Consider the following 23312-nt stretch of genomic DNA (forward strand, 5'->3'; position numbering starts at 1 on the left):
AGTGAATTTCCCCCTAACAGTACTTAAGTGCCATTGAACAGAGCCATCCAAACATATTACTGCTGATTTGCTGACATTGCAACTAACATTTCAACCAACTTCATAGATACTCATATTGTATTTTGTATGAATGTGTGCAAGTTTGACTCTGACAGGAACCTTGTCACCACGGGCCCCAGGTGGCTGCTTACCTTTGCTGTTGCTGTCAAATGTTAAAATGATTCAGGTTACCCATGATGGAAAGCAGATGAAAAATGGCTTTACGTTCATGTCTAAGGATGATAAGCAGAACCTTGGCAGATTAGTTCCATTTCAACCAAGGCGAGCCCATCATTAGCTCCAGACATTTTACCAGCAGGTTTTTAGGTGCAGAATTGAGCAAACTCTACACTGAATATAAGTGATTAAGGATGAAAAGGTAAAAGTGTAAGAATGTGTACAATAACAGTGGAAAATGTAGCAGAAAAATAAAACCACTGTTTAACACAATCAGCTGGCATATTTTCCACTGATAACAGCACAGAGACCTTACATCAATGATCATAGAGCTTCACTAGTTTGTTGGGAATCTTGATAACATGAGGCTTTATTCCTCAATACCATTAATAGTAGTATAAAATCATGAAAAGAAATTGATAAAATCAAACAGCATGTTAGACTTTTCTTACATGTATCTATTACAAAAAGGTGCAAATTATTATTTTGATAGTCTCAGACTGACACGTGTGAAGACGACCTGATATAAAAAAAAGGCATGGGACTCAAATAAACCATACAGTCACAATAAAAATAACAAAATAAAACCGCTAGACAAACGTCCAATATCGACGATATAATCTGAGCAGGTTCAGAAGTTCAGCTACTGTCCTTGTTTCGGTATGATAGGCAATCCAATGAATCTACCACAGACAGATTACTTGAGATCAGAAATAAAAAGACAGAACATGATACAAAGGCAGAAGATAAGAGGTGTGAAGATACAGCAGAAAGAAGGGCAGAACTGATGAGATATAAAACATGCAAACAGGTGAAAGCAGCTCTCTGCTTTACACCGCAGCACAGCGTGGGATCCCTGAATCAGAGATGATGAAAGTAACTTGTCCGAGGCCCAAGCTGAGGAGGCCCTTGCTTTCCGCAGGCCCTCAACTCCTTTAGGCATCCGCAGCTATGACTGCCCCCGGCCCAGACTCCACTCGAGGGAGGGAGGAGGAGAAAAAAAGACCTCAGTCTCTGGGCTACGCTAAGGAGGAGGAATGACCACCCGCTGTTCATCCATGCGCTTGGCCTGGGAGCGCAGGATGAGGCTGAAGAAGTCCTCATCAGGCACGGTGGGCCCCCTGGTGGGAGGAGGAGGCGCTGCACACCTCTGATCGTCCAGTCTGGAGCCCTGTGGGGAGACGAGTGAGAGAAGAGAAAAGAAAAGGAGGTGAGAGAATGAAAAGGCAGAGGTATGAACAGCTCTTAGTCCTAGTCTAATAGGAGGGAGAATGGAACAGCTCTTAGTCTGAGTCCAAGAGGAGGGAGAATGGAACACTTGGCACTCACCAAACAGCAACAGACAAACTAGACCAAATTCAATATGTAAGGGATAATGGCCGACGAGCTGTACAGTTCTACAAAGATAATGGACGATGCGGGGCAAAGCATTCCACGACGCGCAGCTCCGCGAAGTCCATTATCTTTGTAGAACTGTACAGCTCGAAGGCCGTTATCCCGCTTATCTCCCGTTTACAACATCCAAAAATGTTTTTATTATTATTATTATTTAGAATGTTCTATCTTTAGGAAACTTAGGCCGAATCTCGATTCTTCTCCTTGCCCCTTTTGCTTAGTCTTGTCTTAGTCTTAACCCTAGCACTTGCAAGTATAAGGGCCAAGGGCTGAGATCTTTCCCCTATGAAATGAGACGCCACTCGGTTTCGGTTACGTCATGCGTGACTGTATGAGCTATGAAACTAGCGATTTAAAAAAAGTCTAATGAAGAACATGGTTGCAAATATATATGTATACAACTGTGTAGAGCACAAAACAAGACTGTCGTCATTTTTAAATTAATTATAAGCCAAAAATACTTACATGTAGTGTATGTAGCATGATAGCTGGCAAGCTACCATATAAGCCAATGGAGTGGTGGTATACGTGCTAATTGTATCCTAAAACTACCGTTTGAAAGCTTCAGTTAAGACCGACAATACTATGCATCGTTCGAGTAGCACATTTCAGATCAAACCGAGTCATTATAAACATATAAAAAGTTGTGTAGATAGCTTTATTCATGTAAAATATTCCTCGCTTCAAGCAGCCATGTTTTTTTGAAAATTCCCGAGCTTGTTTCGCGGTGTGCTCTGGGATAGCCCTTGGAGGAGCAAGGTAGCTCTCCGATCATCTCAAAAACGAGGGCCATACACCCCTTAACCTTACCCCTTAATCTTGATCAAGTTGGGTATTGAGACACCACTAGCTCTCACATGAACGCGCAATTTCAAGGGTAAGGGGTAAGATAAGGGGTAAGGGGAAGTATTGAGATTGGGCCTTAGTATGCATAACAACCTGATGAATTCTTGATTTGAAGCCTAGTGCTCCCGTTAGAGAAGTCCTTAAAAAAAATAAACGTTACGTTGGTTGTCAATGGTAACCATTCAAGAGAATTGATATGGAACAGCGATTTAACTTTTCTACTGGGACTACGTCCAAGGTGTCCGGTTATACGAACTTAATGTACACCCCATTAGCCAATCAGAAAACAGTATTTCGTTCCAGAGGGAGATAAAGCAAATATAACTCTTACCTATTATTCACACTCATCCAAGTCTATAACTCTTACTTATTATTCACACTTCAAGGAATCAGAATTTAAGCTTCAGAGTTCATAATGATATACCATTGTCAATGAATCTTATATCTAGTTGTAATTGTGCTTTTTTTTGGACTTTGGCTTCAGTGTAGGAATTTCTGGTTGAATGTTCTGTTGGTGAGAGAGATTGACCTGGGGGAGGTGTGAAAGGTTTCTCACTTGTCCTTAATGGCCCTTGGCCTATAATTACAAGTCTCTGGTGCCCTTTAAACGAAGTCTAGTTTCACCGAATCGAATCTTTTAATTTCGTAAGGACGGAGCCTGGTAACGAGAGATCTGCGTAAGGGCCGACAGTAGTAGTAGCTGTAGTACATACCCCGCGCCTGTTGGTGGCGCTTTAGCGCTGCTACAGACAACTGAAAAAACGTGAAAAACGTAGAAGAAAAGACTAGACAGCACACGGATAAACACATTACACAGCTCCAATCAACAACATTACATTATGGTGGTTAATAAAATCAGTGGTCAGACTAAAGGTTATACGAAAATGAATTATATTTTCTATTGATAATAAAGAGTTTGGAACAGTACAACATGTTATGTCTGTCATCCCATTTCCCATGAGGCTTTGCTCCGACCATTTTAACTTCAATTTATTAACAAAAAAGCAAATCGCTGGCCAATTTATATTTGTGGTCATGAAAGTTATGTAACGTCTGAATAAAAAGAGTTAGATCAAGATAGGAGGCTAAACAAAAATCAGTAGGCTGGATTAATGAGAGTGATTTCGAAACACACCATTAGTGAGATGTAAAGCGATAACAAGTGAAACTTATATAAATTGGTTGGAGATCGCGTGGGACAATGACGTCATCAGGTTGCGTGAATCCGTGCAGACGAACACCAGCCCCCGTACCGATTCAAATCTACTCACTTTCTACCCCCGATTTGTATCGTTGCGGATACCGTGTTCGGATAGAGAGTGTTCGTCTAAATGATAGGGCTATCTGTATTGTGAACTTTACGGACGAAGACAAACTAGACTTCGTCTGTACATGGCCTCTGAGATCTTAAAGCTCAGCTGGAGCTCTTAACCAACATTTCCTCTGTGTGGCAAATGGCTCAGAGACTTGTGTCTCCAAGGCCTCATGAAAACAGGGTGACACCCCTTATACTCAGAGGGAATATAACTGAAATGTTACAAAGGCTGATTAGAAGAGTCTTAAAACCTTGAGTGATACCTCTGTCTCTGTCTCCCTTGGTGCGCACTATTGTACAAGATTAAACCTGTTTCCTGGACTGATCATTTCTCAGAGTCTCAAAATATATGGTATAAAATATTACTATCGCACTCACTCATCCAACTTCATAACTCTTACTTATTATTCACATTCATCCAAGTTCATATCTCTTACTTATTATTCACACTCATCCATGTTCATAACTCTTACTTATTATTCACACTCATTCGGGTACATTTATACAATATCACATATGAAAACAAAATGAATAATGAATAATAAGCAATCACCTGGCTCTTGACAAGCATGTCAAAGAAGTCTTCATCAGGGTGGTTGCCGTCACCGCTAGCCATGAGCTGGCTGAAGACTGCTTGGCTGAGGCCTGGCAGGCTCCCCGGCTTTCCTGGGGCCTGAGGGAGGCCTGACTCGGAAGTAGCTGAGGAAGGAGGGGATTGTAGTTAGAGATCTACAGGGGTGAGTTTTAAAACTAGCCTTACAAGTCAGGTTGTGTTGGTGAGGGCCTGCACAGCATCACAATATTTAAAAGACTGCCCTACAAGGTATTTCTAGCTATGTTTTAGAGACTTACAGAGCTCCAATGGTGGCACATGATTGTAGGTGGATTAAAGCCTTTTGTGGTAAATTCAAAGCCACAGTAACTGACCTGGTGAGCGAAGAATTCAAATCCTTCTCTACTACTGACTTATGTCTTTGAATACTAGTGGTTAAATATTCCTCCCACATTTCATACAACTTAAAGTAATGTTAGCCAGTGGATGGAACTCTGGAGTGAGTAAACCTCACCCTCTGACACCTTAAAACATGTGCTAGTGCTATGAATGTCATAAAAGATTGATTGGCACATTATTGTCTTTAAACTGTATGGTTTTTTTTACGCATCAAGGTTTTAAAATTTAAATTAGACACCTAATATGACAGCTCTACAATGAATTCGGCTGGCCTTCAGTTTAATATAATCTGGAAAAATAGAGGTGAGCAAAGTAACTAAGTAATAACTATAAAAGGCAAATATTCTTCATTGTTGTTGTATAACGTCACGTTGGGTTGAGAAATATGTATAAAAATACCAGTGGCATAAAGTCAGGCTCTTCTTAGCACAAAAGGTGACCGATGGATACCGCAAGGTATAAACACGTATTAACACGTTGCGTTGAGACCATGTTTATGAGATGCAACCCACGTCAGTCTTGACAAGTCAGGATTTGTAACCTTATCATGTTTTGTTAACTGTTAAGATGAGACCGATTTTATGTTGGCCTTTCATTCATAGATAGATGGATACTTTATTTATCCAGAGGGATAACGATTTCATAAAGTAACCAGCAAGTAAACACAGACCTAACTTCACCGGTGCAGAGGTGTACAACACTGTTGCAAGGAGTACAACATAAGCATGAACATAAGCATCTTATTTAGTAGTGTCAATAAGGGGTCCAAGACCACCCAAAGCGGCATGGGACGATATAACAGGTGAGGTAAACGTGGGATCAGGAGAGGGGCACACAGCGGCTGAAGTGAAAAAGAAATGGGGTGATGTGAGGTTGATGAGTAGGCTACTTGTGGATCTTGATAGGCCTTATCTTTATTATGTAGGCCCATATGATATAGTTTAGTTATGGATATTCACTTGTTTATGTACAGAATGTAGATGTGTCCATTTTATTCCACTATGGCTATGTACACGCGATTGAGTTTAGTGCTTATTTATTTCTTCACTGCCATTTGCAGTGTGCGTGTAAAGCTTTTGTTGATCTTAGGACATCACGATTCCTCGTAGAATCATGACTATAAACGTGAAACGTAATTGTTAATGACGTATTATTTGTATTTATTACTATAATAATAATTTTAATCCGAGGATGTCTGTAGAACTGATGTGAACGCAATCACCAATGATTTCTCACAAATGTAGGCCCTTAAGAACATGGGAGCACTCCAATCTGGCCTATATATGACTGCTTTTCCGCATTCTTAAATCCTGTTCTTAGCTTAGAAAAAATCCCAGATAAAAACCTTTAAGGAATGTGGCTCCCCACCGTGTCATTATCCACCAGAGCATGTCGGGAGGATATAGCGGCCCCCATCCAGGAGTGACTGGAGGAACTCTAAGGCGCTCGGGACCACGCAATGCACGGGGCCCTCGCCATGCGGCAAACAGCTGCCACCTGTTCTCATACTGCTCGGGCATTCAGTATGGTATTATGGACAACGTCCGAACATCTGTCAGCAGTGGGTTGGGCCCTGCGGCGGCCAGACCAACAGCTGCAACCGATGAGGGTCGGGATGCCATATCTATCTGCCTTCACCGACAAAATATTTGCAGGCCAAACTACAAACCACACCTGTGCTGGGAGCGGGGAGCGAGAGCGCCACCTTCACCAGGAGAGGGGGATGGCCACCCTCAATGGGTTACATACTGTTGTATGTTAATGTTACATGTTATATGTTTTATTGTCATAGTGTTATAGAGTTTATGTTATTTTTTGGTATATGTTATATGTATGACGTCTACTGCTTAGATGATGATGCTGGCCAAGTCATAAGAATTTTGCTGTGCTGAAGCAATTTGGTACATGCAACAATAAACACACTTTGAGTTTGACTTTGACATAGTGCAGAATAGATGCCGGGAGAGGGAGGCAGGAACCGCTGCCATCACTGACAAATATTTGCAGGCCAATAGCTACAATACATGCATAATATGGTATGAACCGAATGAACGTTGGTGGTGGTCGGAGGGGCCGTTGGCGCCGACTGGCTGCCACGCTTCCGCCAGTCTGCCCCAGGGCAGCTGTGGCTACTGATGTAGCTTACCACCACTGGTATGACTGTCTGAATGAATGGCCTGGACCAGACTACTCTGTAAAGTGTTTAAAGTTTTACATTTTCGAGGCTATCGTAAGCATTCAGTATACGCAAGTAATTCCCCTAGGGAATTGTAACTGCGTCTCTATGAGCGCTAGTAGAAGGAGCGACTACAGCACCAGTAAGGTAGTATTTGCAAACACAAATGAATGGTGGGAGAGGGGGCGAACACGCAGCCGTCACCACGATTATCAAACACTTTTTAGCGGCAACAGCTGGTAAGGCAACGTAATTTAACTGCCTAAGTGGTGGGAAGGGGCGAATACGCGACCTAAACCACATCATAATTAATTACGGCCTCGCATACCTATCGGCACGCGCAGGCGATGCCAATAGTTGCAACCAGCAATAAATTAAGAAAAGACCAAAGTACTTATCCAATACGATCGGTGCGGCCTCTGGAGGGCGAGAATGTTCGGAGCTCCGACTATGTCGCAAGGCCAACGGCACGGAACAGGATTAAGCACTTAATTCAAGCTTTAGTTTCCTTAGGTTCTTATCGAAAACACAACTACCTGCGAGCGAGAAGATGAAAGGAACAGTTCCCCTGACCCCACCGGAAGATATAAACTATCCGGGGGTCATCGGGGTCACGAGGTGACATTGTTGGTATAATCACTCGACCTGCGCGTGTGCGAGATGGATCATCCAGTGCTTGAAAGCACCTTCTAGCGGTCAGTAAGGATGAAATAGAACTACCATCAGGCTGCACCTACATCACCACAAGTTGTTTTTGAGGGTTATCAGAAAAAGCCTCTGCTGTCAATCAACAACCAACTAAAGTGCCTACAGTTTGCCAAATGTAAGTCAGACTTTTATATTAGAGTTATATGGTCAGATGAGACCAAAATAAGGCTTCCTGGCAACAAACATCAAAGGTGGGTTTGGCGTAGACAGAAAGATAGCCATACAGAAGAGCACCCCATACCCACTTGGAAGTATGGTGGCGGATCTCTGATGTTGTGGGTCTGTTTTTCTTCAAAAGGCCCTGGACATCTTGTTAGGATATATGGTATCATGTACTCCATCAAATACCAGCAGATATTAAATAAAAACCTAACAGCCCCCCTCTAGGAAGCTTAAAATGGGCCGTGGTTGGACTTCCCAGCAGGACAATGATCCTAGGCACACTTCAAAATCAACACAAAAATGGTTCACCGACAGCAGAATAAAGGTTTTGCCATGGCCATCACAGTCCCCAGAACTAAACCCCATAGAAAATCTGTGGGAAGAGCTGAAGCCGAATCTGCAAATGTGTTGACCTCAGAATCTGAAGGATCTGCAGAGATACTGTATGTAGGAATGGTTTCAGGTCTGTCCCATGTGTTCACCAACCTCATCCCGCATTAAAGGAGAAGACTTGGAGCTGTTATCTTGGCAAAGGGAGGCTGCTCAAAACATTAAATTAAGGGGTGCCAATAATGGTGGCACACCTGTTTAGTAGGGGTGTGCAAAAAAATCGATTCACAATCGTATCGCGATTCAAGTGCTCCCGATTCAGAATCGATTCATAGAATTCCAAAAATCGATTCATATTTATAAAAAAAAAATTTAAAAAAAAAATAATAAAAATGTATTTAAAAAAAAAGAACGTTAATCTTAAAAAAAGAAAAAAAAAATGATATAAGATTAACGTTCTTTTTTTTTAAATACATTTTTATTTTTTTTTAAAGATTAACGTTCTTTTTGGCTTCGCAAACTGTGTAGTAGGCTAACGTTACGATTTGATTGATGGTGAGCGCGATACGGCGAAATGGTTGATAAAAAGCTTCTGAATAGAAAGTTTACCTTTAAAAGTTGTGTTGTGCAAAAGAAGCAAGCTTCACTGTTGTCTGAAAATGTCAACAGGCAGCTGGCTGAAAGCACAGAAGTAGTAGGCTTACCTTTTATTGGTAACCTTATTGTTACGGTTCATTGTTTTTGAAATAAGAGGCCTGACTTCTATGTTCACAGCAAACTTGACAAAAGAAAATATTAAGCCATGGTTTAACTGCACTATAGGCTGAGTCTGAAATGTGCACTTTATAATTTAATTTTGTACCGCCCTGTTTGGCAATGTTATTTTTCAATAAAATAAAACATTGGATAAAGCAAGCCAATCCACTTTTCCATGATAAGAGCATAAAAATTAAATTTGCGATAAATTAATTTGCGATTAATCGCGATTCATTTTGAGTTAACTATGACAAAAATGCGATTAATCGCGATTAAATATTTGAATCGTTTGACAGCACTAACATTTACATACTGTGAATCAATTTTTTTTTATCGAGAATCGTTTTTGAATCGAAAATCAATTTTGAATCGAAAATCGATTTTGAATCGAATCGTGAGCCTAAAAATCGGTATCAAATCGAATCGTGACATTTTCTGAATCGTGCACCCCTACTGTTTAGGAGAATAGTATTTATTTAACGAAAAAAATAATGTTTTCTTTCAATAATTTTATTTCAATGAAAAGGTAAGATTTTTGTGAATATTTTGAGTGAAAGACCAAGAGGATAAACAGCAAACAAATATTTTTTCATAGCCTGTTTTGGTCACATTCACTAAGGGTGCCAATAATTGCGGAGGGCACTGTATAAAGGCGATGCCATCAGAAAAAGAGGTGCGCAGATAGATGAGAAGGAGCATTTTCCTTTTTCATGACGCCTGGATAGCCTGTCTACAAGCCAATCAAGTATAGGCAGATACAGCCCACGTAGGTGATGACGAATGGACATAGGTATGTCATGCAACGTTCTGTACTGCGCTCTCAAAATTGCAATGAGAAACCAAACCAACCAGATCAAATCTACAGAATATCACAAAGCATGAACCTCTGTTCGAACCTTGGTCTAGATTTCCAGGTGTGAAAATGTAATGGCTACACACTATGAAGAAAATCAATACACTCATGTCTGAGGGAGTTTCACAACTGAGCAAACAGCTAACCATGCAGCTAACCATGATGACCATATTAGCTTTGGCAAAGGGGTGGCTACAAGAATTCAATCATTACTTCTGGATCACTTGATCTTTTTCCATCAGTTGTTCGAAAGACTTCTGCAGAACTGAAGCAGAACTTCAAGAGTAACAAAAGCCACCCCTGTCAAGGCAACAGCAGCTAGGTTAGCATTAGCCTACTGGTAGGGATGGGGGCTAACTCACATTTCTTTGAGGCTACGGGCGGGGTGGTAGGGAGGGAGGTAGAGGGAAAACGGTTGTGGCCATCCTGTATGGAGCACCTTTGGTCATCCATGCGGTTGCCTTGGAAACGACTGAGGAGATCGAAAAAACCCTCGTCTCCAATTGTATCAACGCCATGCTGCAAAAGGAAGATTTGTTTAAATTCAAAATGTATCTTTGATGGGACGTAAGGATAAAAGGACAATAGAACATACCCCCCCTCACATACAATGATCCGTAGTGTCTAAAACCTTAAAATTATTCCTCATAGCCAAACCTACCTGAAAAACAACACCACAGCTTTCTTATCATTAATTAGAAGTAATAAGAGGAATATCACCTTAAACATCAGCACATAAAAGCCTCCTACCCTAGACTCTAGAGCATCAGTGTTAGGGATGGGACACGTGCTGCTATCCTGGAAGACTTTGGAGCTCGAGTTGCTGTGCTTGGGCTTCCTACCCCGAAGGCGGCGAATGAAGAAGAGCTTGGATGAGGTCTTGGCCATGGAGGGTTTGATGGGAGAGGAGGCTGCATTACCCTCCACACTTGACTCCTGCATTGGAGAATGGGGTTGTGAATTCAGACAGTACATTAATATATGGTTTAATACCTAGTTGTAGTAGTAGTTGTGTTCGTGCATGCATGATTCATCTATGTATCTCTGGGCATTTCTTGTATTCACATACAGCGCTCTTTTCAGGGCTAAGTTTGACCAGTTCCATATTCTCCATGCTGGTTCTCCTTCCAGTTCTTGGTCGAGCTCCTGTGAAATAATTTACAATAACAACTAATTATTTTTCACTTTTCTGCTCAGATGCTACATACACCATGTTCTTTGTGGTCCCGAAACTGCTAACCGGGATGCATTTGGGCTAGAAATATTAGACATATCTTCCCTTATAATAATAGCATGGCCAACCCCATAATTCATTCACTTTACAACACCACCTTGGTCTCAGCTCCCCCTTTGAAACTGAACATTTCTACACTAAACCCCTCCACAAATATAATTTCTGAGGAATCCTTCTTTAGATTCCATAATCCAGTACACAAACCTAGCGTGGCATACATAGTTAGTTAGACTTCAGGTGTTCAACCAGTGGTACAACTTCACAGGACCTAAAGGTCAGCTGTGGCGATGACAGTGAACTCACCATGTGGGCTGTAGTCATGGTTGACACAGAGGTTAGAGGTGTTGTCGGCGTGCACACTGAGGTTGGGGTCAGTGCTGCTGTGGTTCAGTCCCAGCACCAGCTGGAGGTCTGATATGTTCATCCTGGCTGTCAGCTCTCCACTGCGGTCCCCTATCTAGGTGAGAGACAGGGAACATCAGTACATATAAAATGTGTAACATGTCTATGTACATCAACCCAGTAGTCCTGTGTGCACCATATAATAGAGTCATTAATGCAAGCCATTCATTCCTTCCATACTGTATACAAGCATATTCAATGACAGCCTGATTCTATAACAGTTACCATACACCGTTAAAAAAACGAAAAAAAAAACCGTTTGATCATTGCAAATCTGAAACAAACAACAGTCACATGCATAATGTAATTTACTTTAAAGTAAGAAAGTATAGTAAACAGTGCCAGACCAGAGCAACTATCTAAGCACCAGCAGAGGGAGCCCCCTCTCTCACACACATACTCACACACACACTCACACACACACACACACACACACACACACACACACACAACATGCATATACTGTATAACACATTCTGTAGGTTTTCCCCCACAGCCTTAAATCTTGCACTAGGCCTAAAAGACACATCATCTTCTTTAAGGGTGCTTTCACAGCTACGTACATTGAACCATGGTTCAGTTCATTTAAAGTGTGAAAAAACTTCTGGATGGTTCAGACTTTCAGACCAATTACAGGAAGGTGAAACAGGCTGTCAACCATAACACAGTAGCAGAAGAAAAAGAACCAGAAGAGAAGTTAACATGAACCGCCGTAGCACATGGGCAGAGAAGGACACAAAGTATCTAATTGTAATTTGGTCAGATAACATCCCACACACACACACACACACACACACACACACACACACACACACACACACACACACACACACACACACACACACACACACACACACACACACACACACACACCTCTTTGGAGATCTCCAGGTGTCTCTGGGCAAAGTGCATGGCCTGCCCATGATTGCCCAGTGCTGTGTGAGCATTCCCTAAACTCCAGCACGCCCGACCCTCTCCTACCCTACATGGAAGAATGGAAAGAGAGGAACAAATTGAACACACAAAACATGTGAGTGCAGGGTAATAAAACCTGACCTACAAGACATTACTGATTAGGGAGGTAGGATGGGAGAATGTGATGGCTGGAGAGGGGGGGGGGGTGTTGTCTTAACTTATATTTATTATTATGTATGTTGTCTTAGTTTACATATTTTACTTAATTTACTCCGGTTTTGTTTGAAGTGTTTGACCCATCTCTCTGTTATCCCTACAGCTATTTCAAACATGCTGTACCACACATGCTAAATAGCCGGATTTGTTGATTTTTTTTCCAAAACTTTAAAAGGTCAGGAAAATATTTAAATTCAAAGATATAGTCGTTTCCTAGATTTTCATAACCTTGGGATATCTGATTAGATGTTTCACCACCATGTTTCGCCTAAATCTTGCCCCCTTTGACTAAGCAGATGTAATTAAGATCAGCATTCATATATCTGAGCGCTTAGTTGGGGTAATTAACCCTCCTCGAGGGTGTGTGTGTTGGAGGGAGTGTTTGTGCTGACCGGTCATTGAGTTCCTGAGCGATGCGCATGTGTTTGAGGTGGTAATCGATGGCTCTGCCGTAATCCTGCAGCAGGGTGTAGGTGTTGCCTAGACTGTAGCAGGCTTGGGCCTCCACTGCGCTATCCTTCAGCGAGCGAGACAACTGTAGTGTACGTCTAGGAACATAAAAGAAAATGAAAGATGTAAAACCCACCCACACACACACACACACACACACACACACACACACACACACACACACACACACACACACACACACACACACACACACACACACACACACACACACACACACACACACACACACACACACACACACACACACACACACACACACACACACACACACACGAGAAAGCATACCACACACATAGCAGTGAAGTTTTGACCTGGACATTTGACATACTTGTAATGCTCAGCAGCGAGCTCAAACTGTCCCAAGAAAATATGGGCGTTTCCAAGGTTACAATAAGCCCTCCTCTCTGCAGGTCTGTCTCCAAACTCTTTAGCGATCAGAAGACGCTGGAGAGTGTGAACATGTGTTTCAAAAGTGATAAACAGAGAGAGAGAAAGAGAGAGAGGACAACGAAAATTTGGATGTTATAAGGAGTACATCTAACTTGAGAGGACAAAAATTACAGCAAGGCAACACTATTGATACACCTGTAAGATAATGTATATCCCATATACAGTACGTTCGTTAAATCAGCTCCCTTCACCATCATATATAGATCTGTTTTGTTCTCTACCTGTTCATGGGCCACTACAGCATTCTCAAAGTTTCCCAGCAAGTAATGTGTGTTGCCAAGGTTACCATAGGTTCGTCCCTGGGCTGCTCTATCACCTAGCTCTTTGACGATGGAGAGATTAGCCCTGCAAAAACATGACAACGAAATGAGAAAATGACAATAAGATAATGAATAACCACCGGTTTATCAACAGTGAATCAACTGCACAATGTCATGTTACTGTTAAGAGGCACTGAGCACTGACTCGTAGTACTCAATGGCATGGTTCAGTGCTATCCGGGCCTCTTCTGGAAATTCTACAGGGTCCATCCCACTCCAGCAGATGCTCTTTCCTTTGGCATGGTACACGTTCCCATAGTTATACAGTGCTCTGGCCTGCCCAACCTGCACACACACACACACACACACCACACACACATTAAAAAGAAAGAAAATGAACACCTTCATAATGAAGAACTCCATCAAGTATGTCATCTAGTAAAGCTCTGTGAGCCTCTGAGCCTCATCGCATGAGACTTGCCTTATCATTGAGCATTCTGGAGATGTCAAGGTGCCTCTGGCAACAAACTGCTGCTTCATCGAACCGGCCCAAAATTTTCAGGGTGTTGCCAAGGTTACCACTAGCCTTTGCCTCTCCCAGTTCATCCCCGATAGTCCTTTACAGAGGAGCAGACGTGTTACTATATCATTTTTATATTTATATTTGATAAATACATGGGTTTATTTTACATAACATTTAGTATTATTCACTTGAATAAAACCTAAGTTAATTGTTTGCACTCAATAACTTATACATGGATGGAAATTATTTAAACCCTTTATTTTATGAAGTTATAGTTTCTGTAATGTTAAGATAAAACATTTTTGTTGGTTCCATTGAAAATAAAACTTGTCTTCCATCATAGTGAGATGGAATGTCATGAAATGCATCTGTTAAATATAACTTCACAAAATGAATGTCGCTAAATAAAATATTCCAAAAAAGCAATCATTGTGCTTTTCAGTTGGCGTGGCTGTATTTCTTTTCACTTATCATGATCTACTTTGTTTATATGCACTTCACCTGGCTACAGTATATCCAAACAGGGAAATACACATATTTCCTCAAAAACATAACCTTAGCTGTCCTTTGTCAGTAGGTACACTGAAACAAGTATTTCTTGTTTTTTTTCTGGATTGCCCTAGGGCTTGAGATGCATTATACAAATATATATACAAATATGACTTGTTCTCGCCTTTAACTTGATTTATTTCCCCCATTAGCCCCTGAAAGAGCTGCACATCCTGAGCTGCACATCACTGGAGTAAACAGCATGAGGCGTACCTGGTCAGGGTGAGGTCATGGCGGTGGTACTCCAAGGCTTTGCTGTAGTCGTGCAGGTGGAAGTAGGCGTTGCCCAGCTGGCTGTAGATGGCACTGAGGATCTGCAGGTCCTCCGTGCCTACCTGGATGGCCGACTCGAAGAAAGAGACACCGGCGCCGTAGTCGCCCACCTTACACAGACGCTCACCCTCCAGAGCCAGCTCCAGACAGGACGCCTCCATCCTACACAGAGCGAAAGAGAGAGAGAGAATAACCACAAATGTCAAGAAAAAACTATGGGGGTAAAGAATTGAATAGAATATAACACAATATGGACAAAGCCTAGAGTAGCCTAGAGTTGGTCCAAGCCTGACAGTCATTATGTCAGTATGTCATTAATGTCAGTATGTCATTATGAGTGAATAAGATCAGATAATTACAAAAGGACAATCTTAAACAAACAAATGTCTACCCCCTTTACAGTATGCACTCTCTAACATATCCAATCTCTAACATAGACCCACAGACCTTTACTTGCAAGCTGCAGCCCTGCCTGTGTTCCCCACCCTTCCAATGGCTAAAACCGTATGTTTGTTTACCAAAGATTTTCCGTTCTCTCTGTCAGCAGGCTGTTTGTTCCTGTCTCTCATGAGAGCTGCCCAAGCAGCGACTCTCTGGCAGCTCCTCTGGTCAACTTTACAGTGGCTATTCACCATCTCACTGACCTGCAGTCAGCTCAGAAACCCAGGGCAAGGCTGCTTCTCCCAGCACACTTTTGAGACTGCACTGGAGTCTAGCGCATAGCAGAGAGTGTTACTGGGATTATTCCACAGGATTTACTTGCCAGTGTGGGGAATCACAGCTAACTAACCCAAATACAACACTACCACTGAATGATTCCAAACATGATATCATGAGGAATTAAGCATCATGTCCAGAATGTTCTTCCACAAACAAACGTAGAATGTCCCTTCACAAACCAACACAGGGGCTGCCTTGTTCTGAGCGTAGATGCTATAAAAGGTCTCAAGAGCACAGCCAACTTAGATGTCAAGGAGACTTGACCAATACAGGGTTCTCTGAAGTGAAAGGGAGGGGAAGTCTGTACAGCACTGATCTCTTCAGGGACTTGTGGAGGCTTGTGGTGCCATTTCCTACCTTTCACTCTTCTTCCTGCGCAGACACCCAAAGCACTTGGACAGGACGGACTTGTCCAGTTTCTCCATCGCCCGGCGTCGGCGTGGGCCAGACAGCAAACTGGAAGATTCCCGCAGGGTGCCACATGTTTTGAGCCGTGACACCCGCCTCCAACACAGCCCAGGGAAGTTCACCCCCATGCCACAAGCCACTCTGTGGTAATTACTAATCCCACGACAACTGTACCTGTCGCAGGCTTCCCACTTTAGACCGTCAAGTGTACGTGTGACTGTGATTCTCTGCTCTGTCCCGTTTCAGGGTGGACAGCATCGTTTCCTTCCACTTTCATCCTCTCTGTTCCCCCTTGGGGGGCCTTTAATCTTTAAAATCTTTTGTTGTTGCTCCGGCGCGGGTAATGTTAGGTTTCGCAGTGATAAGTGGCCAGAGAACGTTAAGCTGGGTTAAGCCTCTGGCACCAACCCATCCCCCGTCACCAGTCTTCCTCTCCAGCTCAATCCTGTCCACTTCCCATTTTACTTGCTCTATCTGCCTCTAATTGAACTACCTGTATTTACTTGTTCTTGGATTAATGGAGTCTATTTCTGCTCAATATCCATAGGGAGAATGTGGCTGTAAAGAAAGAATCTGAATCTTTCTCCCTCAATCCCCTGCTTTTTGTCTGGAGTGAGCTGTGGATCCCCCTTCACTCTCATTGTATGAGGGGAGTGGCAGCTAATATGCTTTGCTACTACAACTTCAAGGATCCATTATTCCCAGTGGCTGAAGAAACACAAATCCCACAGGGATCCATGCACGAAGTGACTGTCACAGACTAAGGCAATTAGTTCAGGGTCTTACACCTTGTGGCTTTTTAAAGAAAGAAATGCAGAGGTCAAAAACTTAAATGTAATGTTAATTAGAGCCATGCAGCTCTCTGTCTGAATGTGCTGAGGTATTTTGGTGCTTTTAACAAGTGGCTGCTGCTGAGGCCGGCACTAAGCTTCTTCCTGTCCCTCTTAACGGCATCCTGACGATGCCACGGAGAAGATGGGTTTCAATGCTAGTCGGTGAGCTGAGGCCAAGCCGGTGAAATCCACTTCAGTGCATTAGAGCCCGTCCCTGTCCCAGATCGGCCTGAGTCTGTAAGGCCACCAGATCCGTGCCGCCCTGGACCTGCAGCTGCTCGAGCTGTCACCATCAACAGGAACCGGCTGATTTGTGGGGCAGGACAACACACCGTAAGCAGTTTAACATACTGAGAAAGCCCACAACTCCCTTGGTGGTGTATTACACAAGTGCAGCTGAGAAGGCCATTTTGTGTGTTCTTTTCAAGGATTTTTGAGGTCTGATCAGTTATATACGTTTACATTTTTTTTTTACTTTTTATTCTGATCTTCCATTCGCAAAGTAAAGGTAAATCATATATACACGCAGCTGCTAATGGGGAAACACCTCTGGCACACCCACTAAACTAGAGAAAATGCACCTCAAAGTCAGTTAACCCATAGCAAAACGGTGCACACCATTTTCAGATTGAACATGACTTATGAAACATCTCAACAACACCCAATAATCTTAACCCCTAAAGCCTTTTAACTTGTTTAGACATTTCAAACTCAAATACGCACCTTTGAGTTGGTCTCTCACACACACACACACACAAACTCCATTGCCCAACACTGCGCGATACAAGCAAGACTTCCTGCAACCAAACCCGGACTGGTCACACAAACACGGACAGGTGAGCCTCCTAAGTGCAGGCCCCACAGATATATGGCCCGTCCACACAGGTGTGTGATAGCAACAGGTGTGACCATAGTGGACGACACTCAAGCCATGGTGAAGAACAGGCGAGCCAGCAGAAGACCCTCTGCTTCATTAAAGTTTCAGCCTGGCCATTAAAAATGCAGGTGACCCGTAGCAGGTTGCTTGGCTGACAGAGAGGGCTCAGTGTAACTCCGTTCCCACGCGAGTGCCCACTCGTATTACAGAGACTGCTGCCCAATGGGAGGACCAAGCACCATGGCACAGATGCTTATGAAATGTTTTCACAGCACTTAAATAGACAGTGCTCTTTTGTCAATGTCAAAACCATGATCTACTGACGGGAGGATCTGGGCCTATGCATCACAAGGTTCATGTGAGTACCTGGATGTTAGTGCTGGTAGCTCACCATACACAAAATTAATGCTTTAGGGTGTTCCTCGATGGTTTTGATAAGAATGAAAATCTAAGAATGCATGGTGAAATGGTCAGTGAATGATGAAAGCAAGTGATTCTCTCTTTCAATGCAAACAAACTCAGTCTCAGTCAGACTTATGGACAGTACCAGATAACTGACACCCATCACAGCATATCATTGTGGGCAATCAATCCATCAATCACCATGTGCATGAACATGAAAAAACATGCACAACCTGCCCACTGTCCACTCTGTAGGTGAGGGACTGAACAAGTAAACTATGGCACAAGGTCCTTTCTTCAGTAAGCTGCACAAAGCAGCCACAGCAATCCATTACCATCAAGAGACTACTTCACTTATTACTTTCCCCTCTCTAGGGGAAGATGTGCTTTATAGCCACAGACAAGCTGATGCAGAGCTTAGCAGAAATGAAGCCCACGTTCTCAGACTGTACACCAAAGCACTTTTTGACCAGAGAGGTAAAAAGTTACAAATTGCTTGATTTGATGCCAAAGGCATGTTCTTACATATACTGTATATTTAACTATAGCACTTTTTACTGTACCATCGCACAATAAGGTATCTTTCCCTGTGCCTGTGTCTTAAGACACCCAGCAAACTTTCTCACAAAACGGAATGCTTCAGTTCATGTGATCATTAGTGTTCTTACCAGGCTCAGCAGAAGATGGCACTGTTATCAGACTGAAAAAGTGAGTGCTGGCATCTCACTTCAGACAGTATTTGTTAGTTAGGCTGAGCGTGTGTGCGCAGACGAGAGCTGTGTCTCCTACCTGTAACGTGCATCATAATGCAGTTCCGCCTCATGCATACTCAGGAGAGAAGCCATGTCCACGGAGGAGCAAGTCCCGAATAAGTTCCCTAAAGGTGAGTACTCCATTTGGAACGAAGGGAGTAGGCTACTATCGAGGAGGTAAAGAAGAGTAGTCTCTTGTATTGGTCATTAAGTGTGGCAGAGAATAGACCCGCACAGAACATGAACAGAAGAAAATAAATATCTTGAATATCCAAAAGGTGGAGATGGAGACGGCAGGCTATCCTTGTTTTGCTCCACTAAGCAAAAGAGGCGGGGATCAGCTGAATGACGAAGTAATTGACACATGAGAACTCTGATCTCTCGCTCTCTCTGTCCCTCTCACACATAGACACACAGAAATTGAATTGCTATCCCTTTTCATACCTCTTCCCCCTTCTCGCTCACAAATGAATATGATGTCTCCTACAGTGTTTTTGCTATTGCCATTCTTATTTAACACAAAATCATTTGATCCACTTCTTGTCACACTTTCTCTCCAGCTCAACCACACATATTGACAAATAGAAATCACACAAACACACAAAAGTACAAGCATACACACACAAAGTGTGACAAGCACTATGAAAAGGCACACAAAGGAATGCAAACACCATTTTGTCCATTCATTATATGTCCTCCATCAATCAGCCCAGCACCATCTGAACTAAAACTGTTACATGTGCTTTTTTAGTTGTTGTTTTTTCCCATTCAGTCCTGTGGTTGGTTCCTCCTTCATAGGCTCCTGACAGTGGCACAACATAACAGAAGCTTTGTTTTTATTGGGGACTTCAATCTGGGGGGCCACGATGTCCATCGGCTTTATTGTTAAAAGTTAGCGGATTGGGCAACCACAAGATAACAGGAAGCAGTTGCACCATTTCAGTCTCAGAAAGCAAATACAACAACTATAAGTCACAGGATAAAATCCATTCAGCTGTAAAACACAGCAACCAAGTTTCTTTAAATTTTTGTCTAATGGCATATTTGCCATGTGACCCCTGCTTTCGCACTATGACAGCCAGCAATGTGTGGTCAAGGGTTTTAAATGTCTGCATTAGTACCCTTTTTAAAAGTGTGGCTTTCAACAACAGTACAACATTCGGAGATGTTTTGTTAGAGGTGGTTGAGTAAAACCAAATTACATCAACTATTCAATGTCTCAATCACAAAACCTTCATCTGTCTGACATACTGATAAAGGTGTTTTTCCTGAAGCGTCACTGTGTCAAGTGTGTGTAACCCTAGGTAAAAAATAACTCATCTTCACTGAGGACCACTGTGGAGAAACTATTCCCGAGTTCTTATACAAATAATCACTCTAACTGGTTTTCCATTTCATGCACTAATTGCTCTCAGTGTAATTCAGCACCCCTGAATATTTAAAGAACCCACACCACTTGTGGTGGAGGATGTGTCACATGGCATGGGTCAGGTGAGAAAAGTGTATGGTAAAACAGGAGTCACGTCTGCAACGGGATTTCTCTACCTTTGTGGATGGCAAATATTGTGGCTATGTATAAGGAAGAAGAGTCAAAGCACTATTTAAATATTTATATTAATATCCGAGCTGGTGGTGGCAAGTGCCTTCTACTCATGTCCAATCAGTCTGTTACAACAACACCCCTATGTAAAGCACATTTGCATTTATAAAAAATAATTATTAGTAACCAGGAGTAGCTGTAGTTTCACTTTTCCAGTAAGCACTAGGTTATGTCATTCGTGTAAGCTGACGTTTAACTTTTCTAAGAGTCAATCACACATCCACATTAACCACATACTGTATTCACACATGGAAAAATGTCTCTGTTGACAAAATGGCAATGCTTTTGGCCCAGTTGATATATCCATAAGTCCATCCCCATAGTATACCAATCTAATCCGGCCCCTGTCACTGTGGTATAGGCATTCAAAGTGTAGGGAACTGGACTAATGTAACTCTGTCTCCGACTATGACTGCTGCTCGGGCGTGGATATGTTCCAGTGTACTGATGAGTAATGTTAAAACTCCATCAAATTGGGAATTTCCAGACTGCACTGACAAGTTAAGAAACCATGCTGCTTGCCTTTACAGTTGTCATTTGAGTCATGCGCCTAAACAACCTGCTGATGAGAGTCATACTTTCTGGAAGTCACTCATGATTATGGGCCCCTCAAATCTTATTCATCATTTCAAGGAGAAAAGCATTATGAAAGATGCCTCTGAGAGTCTGTTTCCATGATTGGGTTCTCGGGTAAGATATAGGAATATTGGCTATTTAGGTTTTCTCTGCAATTTCATAGAACCATTGATAGAAGAGCATCTGGCTTATATAATCGAGGGGATGTCAAGCATTATAATTAACTAAATGTAGGCCTGCAGCGTGAAAAGAAAACAACAGTGTTTACTGTTTTTATCTCTTTCTTTGTTAGAAAAAGACCTTTTCTGAAACCATAGAATGAATAAACTCAATATCCTGGAAATTTGTGTGTGTGTATGTGTGTGTGTGTGTGTGTGTGTGTGTGTGTGTGTGTGTGTGTGTGTGTGTGTGTGTGTGTGTGAGCATAAGTAGCCTACTATATGGCGACATAGCCTAGAGTACTGATGGCTATAGAATAACCCATGAAAAACGTATATATTCGCGTTCTAAACACCACTCGTAGCTCGGACTACCACAGAAACTAATCAACGCGAATTAAAAGTCTAATTTAAAAAATCTTCTCTAATGCACAGCTGTGCTGTCCAACCTGACACTTTCATTGACTCGACAAGCAACGTTTTGTGAAAACACTGCCCATTTATTGCCTGTGAGCGTAGGTCTATTTTAAGGCTATATGACAAACTTTAAACAACAAACAACCGGATATTAGTGCAAAAGCTGTCGGTGAACAAGGCTATCCCGAGGACTAATGAACGACTGCGATAGGTCTGTTTACGGTATGTGTTGTAGCATGTAAACATGGTTGATGCAATAGGCTACAGTTCTATTACCGCATTTTCGACATACCTAAACATGTACCTTTGTGGATTTATCCTGAGTTCTCCAGCTCATCAAACGTTAAGAAGGCAACAGGTCTGCTTCCAGTGATTCGCTTGACACATCGTAAGTGAAAGTGGTGTCACAAAGTAGACTTTTACGCCTTCGCCATTTTCCTCCAACTTTTCCCCCAAATCTTCCTTGTGCTGAACTTGAAGAAACGTGCCCATCTGGCGCTGATGTTAGCCAATCACATCGACGTAATCGGTTACCGGCCACGCCCATAATAATAGCCTTCACCGCAGCAACAGATGTAAGGTTGTCCTGTTGTGCAACAGTTTATTTGAACTGCACATGGACAATTTTGACGCGGTATTTGCACATCGTTTGGAGTCGTTTATCGTTACAACCACACGAAGAATCGCTACCAAGCACTTAAGCACTGTTGTTTTTACTTACAAACTTTGGCAGCAGCTTGCACTATTCAAGTGGATTGTTCTAATAAAAATTGGAAATTTGGAACTGAAAACCAACCCATGAACCTATTTCACGCGGGTCTGGTAGGCCTAGTCACCAAGAAAAAAATATATCTGCTTGCAGTTTGCCTGGGCCCATTGCCTCACTTCAACGCTGGTGTCATGGAAAGGGTGAATAACTATGTGGTCTGGCCATGGGCGTTAATCTCTGGCTCCGATGTAGTTTTTTTTCAAGCACTCTCTAAATCAAGGATGCCGTCCATGAAAGTCAGATTTCTGAAAAGTGACTGGGTGAAATGCAAATCTGAATACGATATTTGAAACGCCCAATTCTAAGAACAGGACAGCAGGAACCATTGTTTAAGGCACACCTCGTTCGGGAGCTTTCCAGATAGGTCAATAATATCCCTACTTTCTCCTGGCACTGTTGCTTTGCATTTAATATGATGCCTACTCTTTATTTGTGTATGTAGCAAACACTTCTTAAACTCCTATTCTCCTCAACAAGCGGACATTGATCTATAATAGGTGGGGGACAAGGTGTCCCTAAACAGTGTTTGGGGTGAAAGGTAATCTTCACCTTAAACCTGTAAAAGATTTTTAAAAAAAAATTCTGAGGAACATTCTTTAAGTCATAAACTGGAAGGCCTTCTATTTGGTCTTGTACATACACCTGACCTGATCCAATGACTTAAACAACAGGAGCCACAATGTTGCGGTCACAATAGACAGAGAATCAAAGTTAGTATTTCAGCAAAGGTAATTCAAGAAGTGGTCTCCATTTCACACAATTCATCACAAAAAAGTGCACATCACACACTTTAAAAAG

General features: G+C 42.3%; 1 protein-coding gene across 1 annotated transcript; it reads right to left on the minus strand.

Annotated features, from left to right (window-relative positions):
* Nucleotides 1-1240: 1240 nt before the first annotated feature.
* On the minus strand, nucleotides 1241-22069 carry LOC308361347 (G-protein-signaling modulator 2-like; the record flags this gene model as incomplete). Its single annotated transcript, XM_080833680.1, has 14 exons — nucleotides 22038-22069; nucleotides 14943-15164; nucleotides 14139-14274; nucleotides 13863-14002; nucleotides 13619-13742; nucleotides 13276-13391; nucleotides 12869-13024; nucleotides 12219-12327; nucleotides 11247-11400; nucleotides 10779-10855; nucleotides 10460-10645; nucleotides 10072-10228; nucleotides 4326-4471; nucleotides 1241-1387 (listed from the first exon to the last, which is right to left on the minus strand). Exons 1-14 carry the CDS (start codon nucleotides 22043-22045, stop codon nucleotides 1241-1243), a joined length of 1878 nt encoding a protein of 625 aa, XP_080689806.1. The 5' UTR covers nucleotides 22046-22069.
* Nucleotides 22070-23312: the final 1243 nt, after the last annotated feature.

The sequence above is a fragment of the Sprattus sprattus genome (assembly GCF_963457725.1).
Source record: "Sprattus sprattus genome assembly, chromosome: 2".
NCBI lineage: Eukaryota > Metazoa > Chordata > Actinopteri > Clupeiformes > Clupeidae > Sprattus > Sprattus sprattus.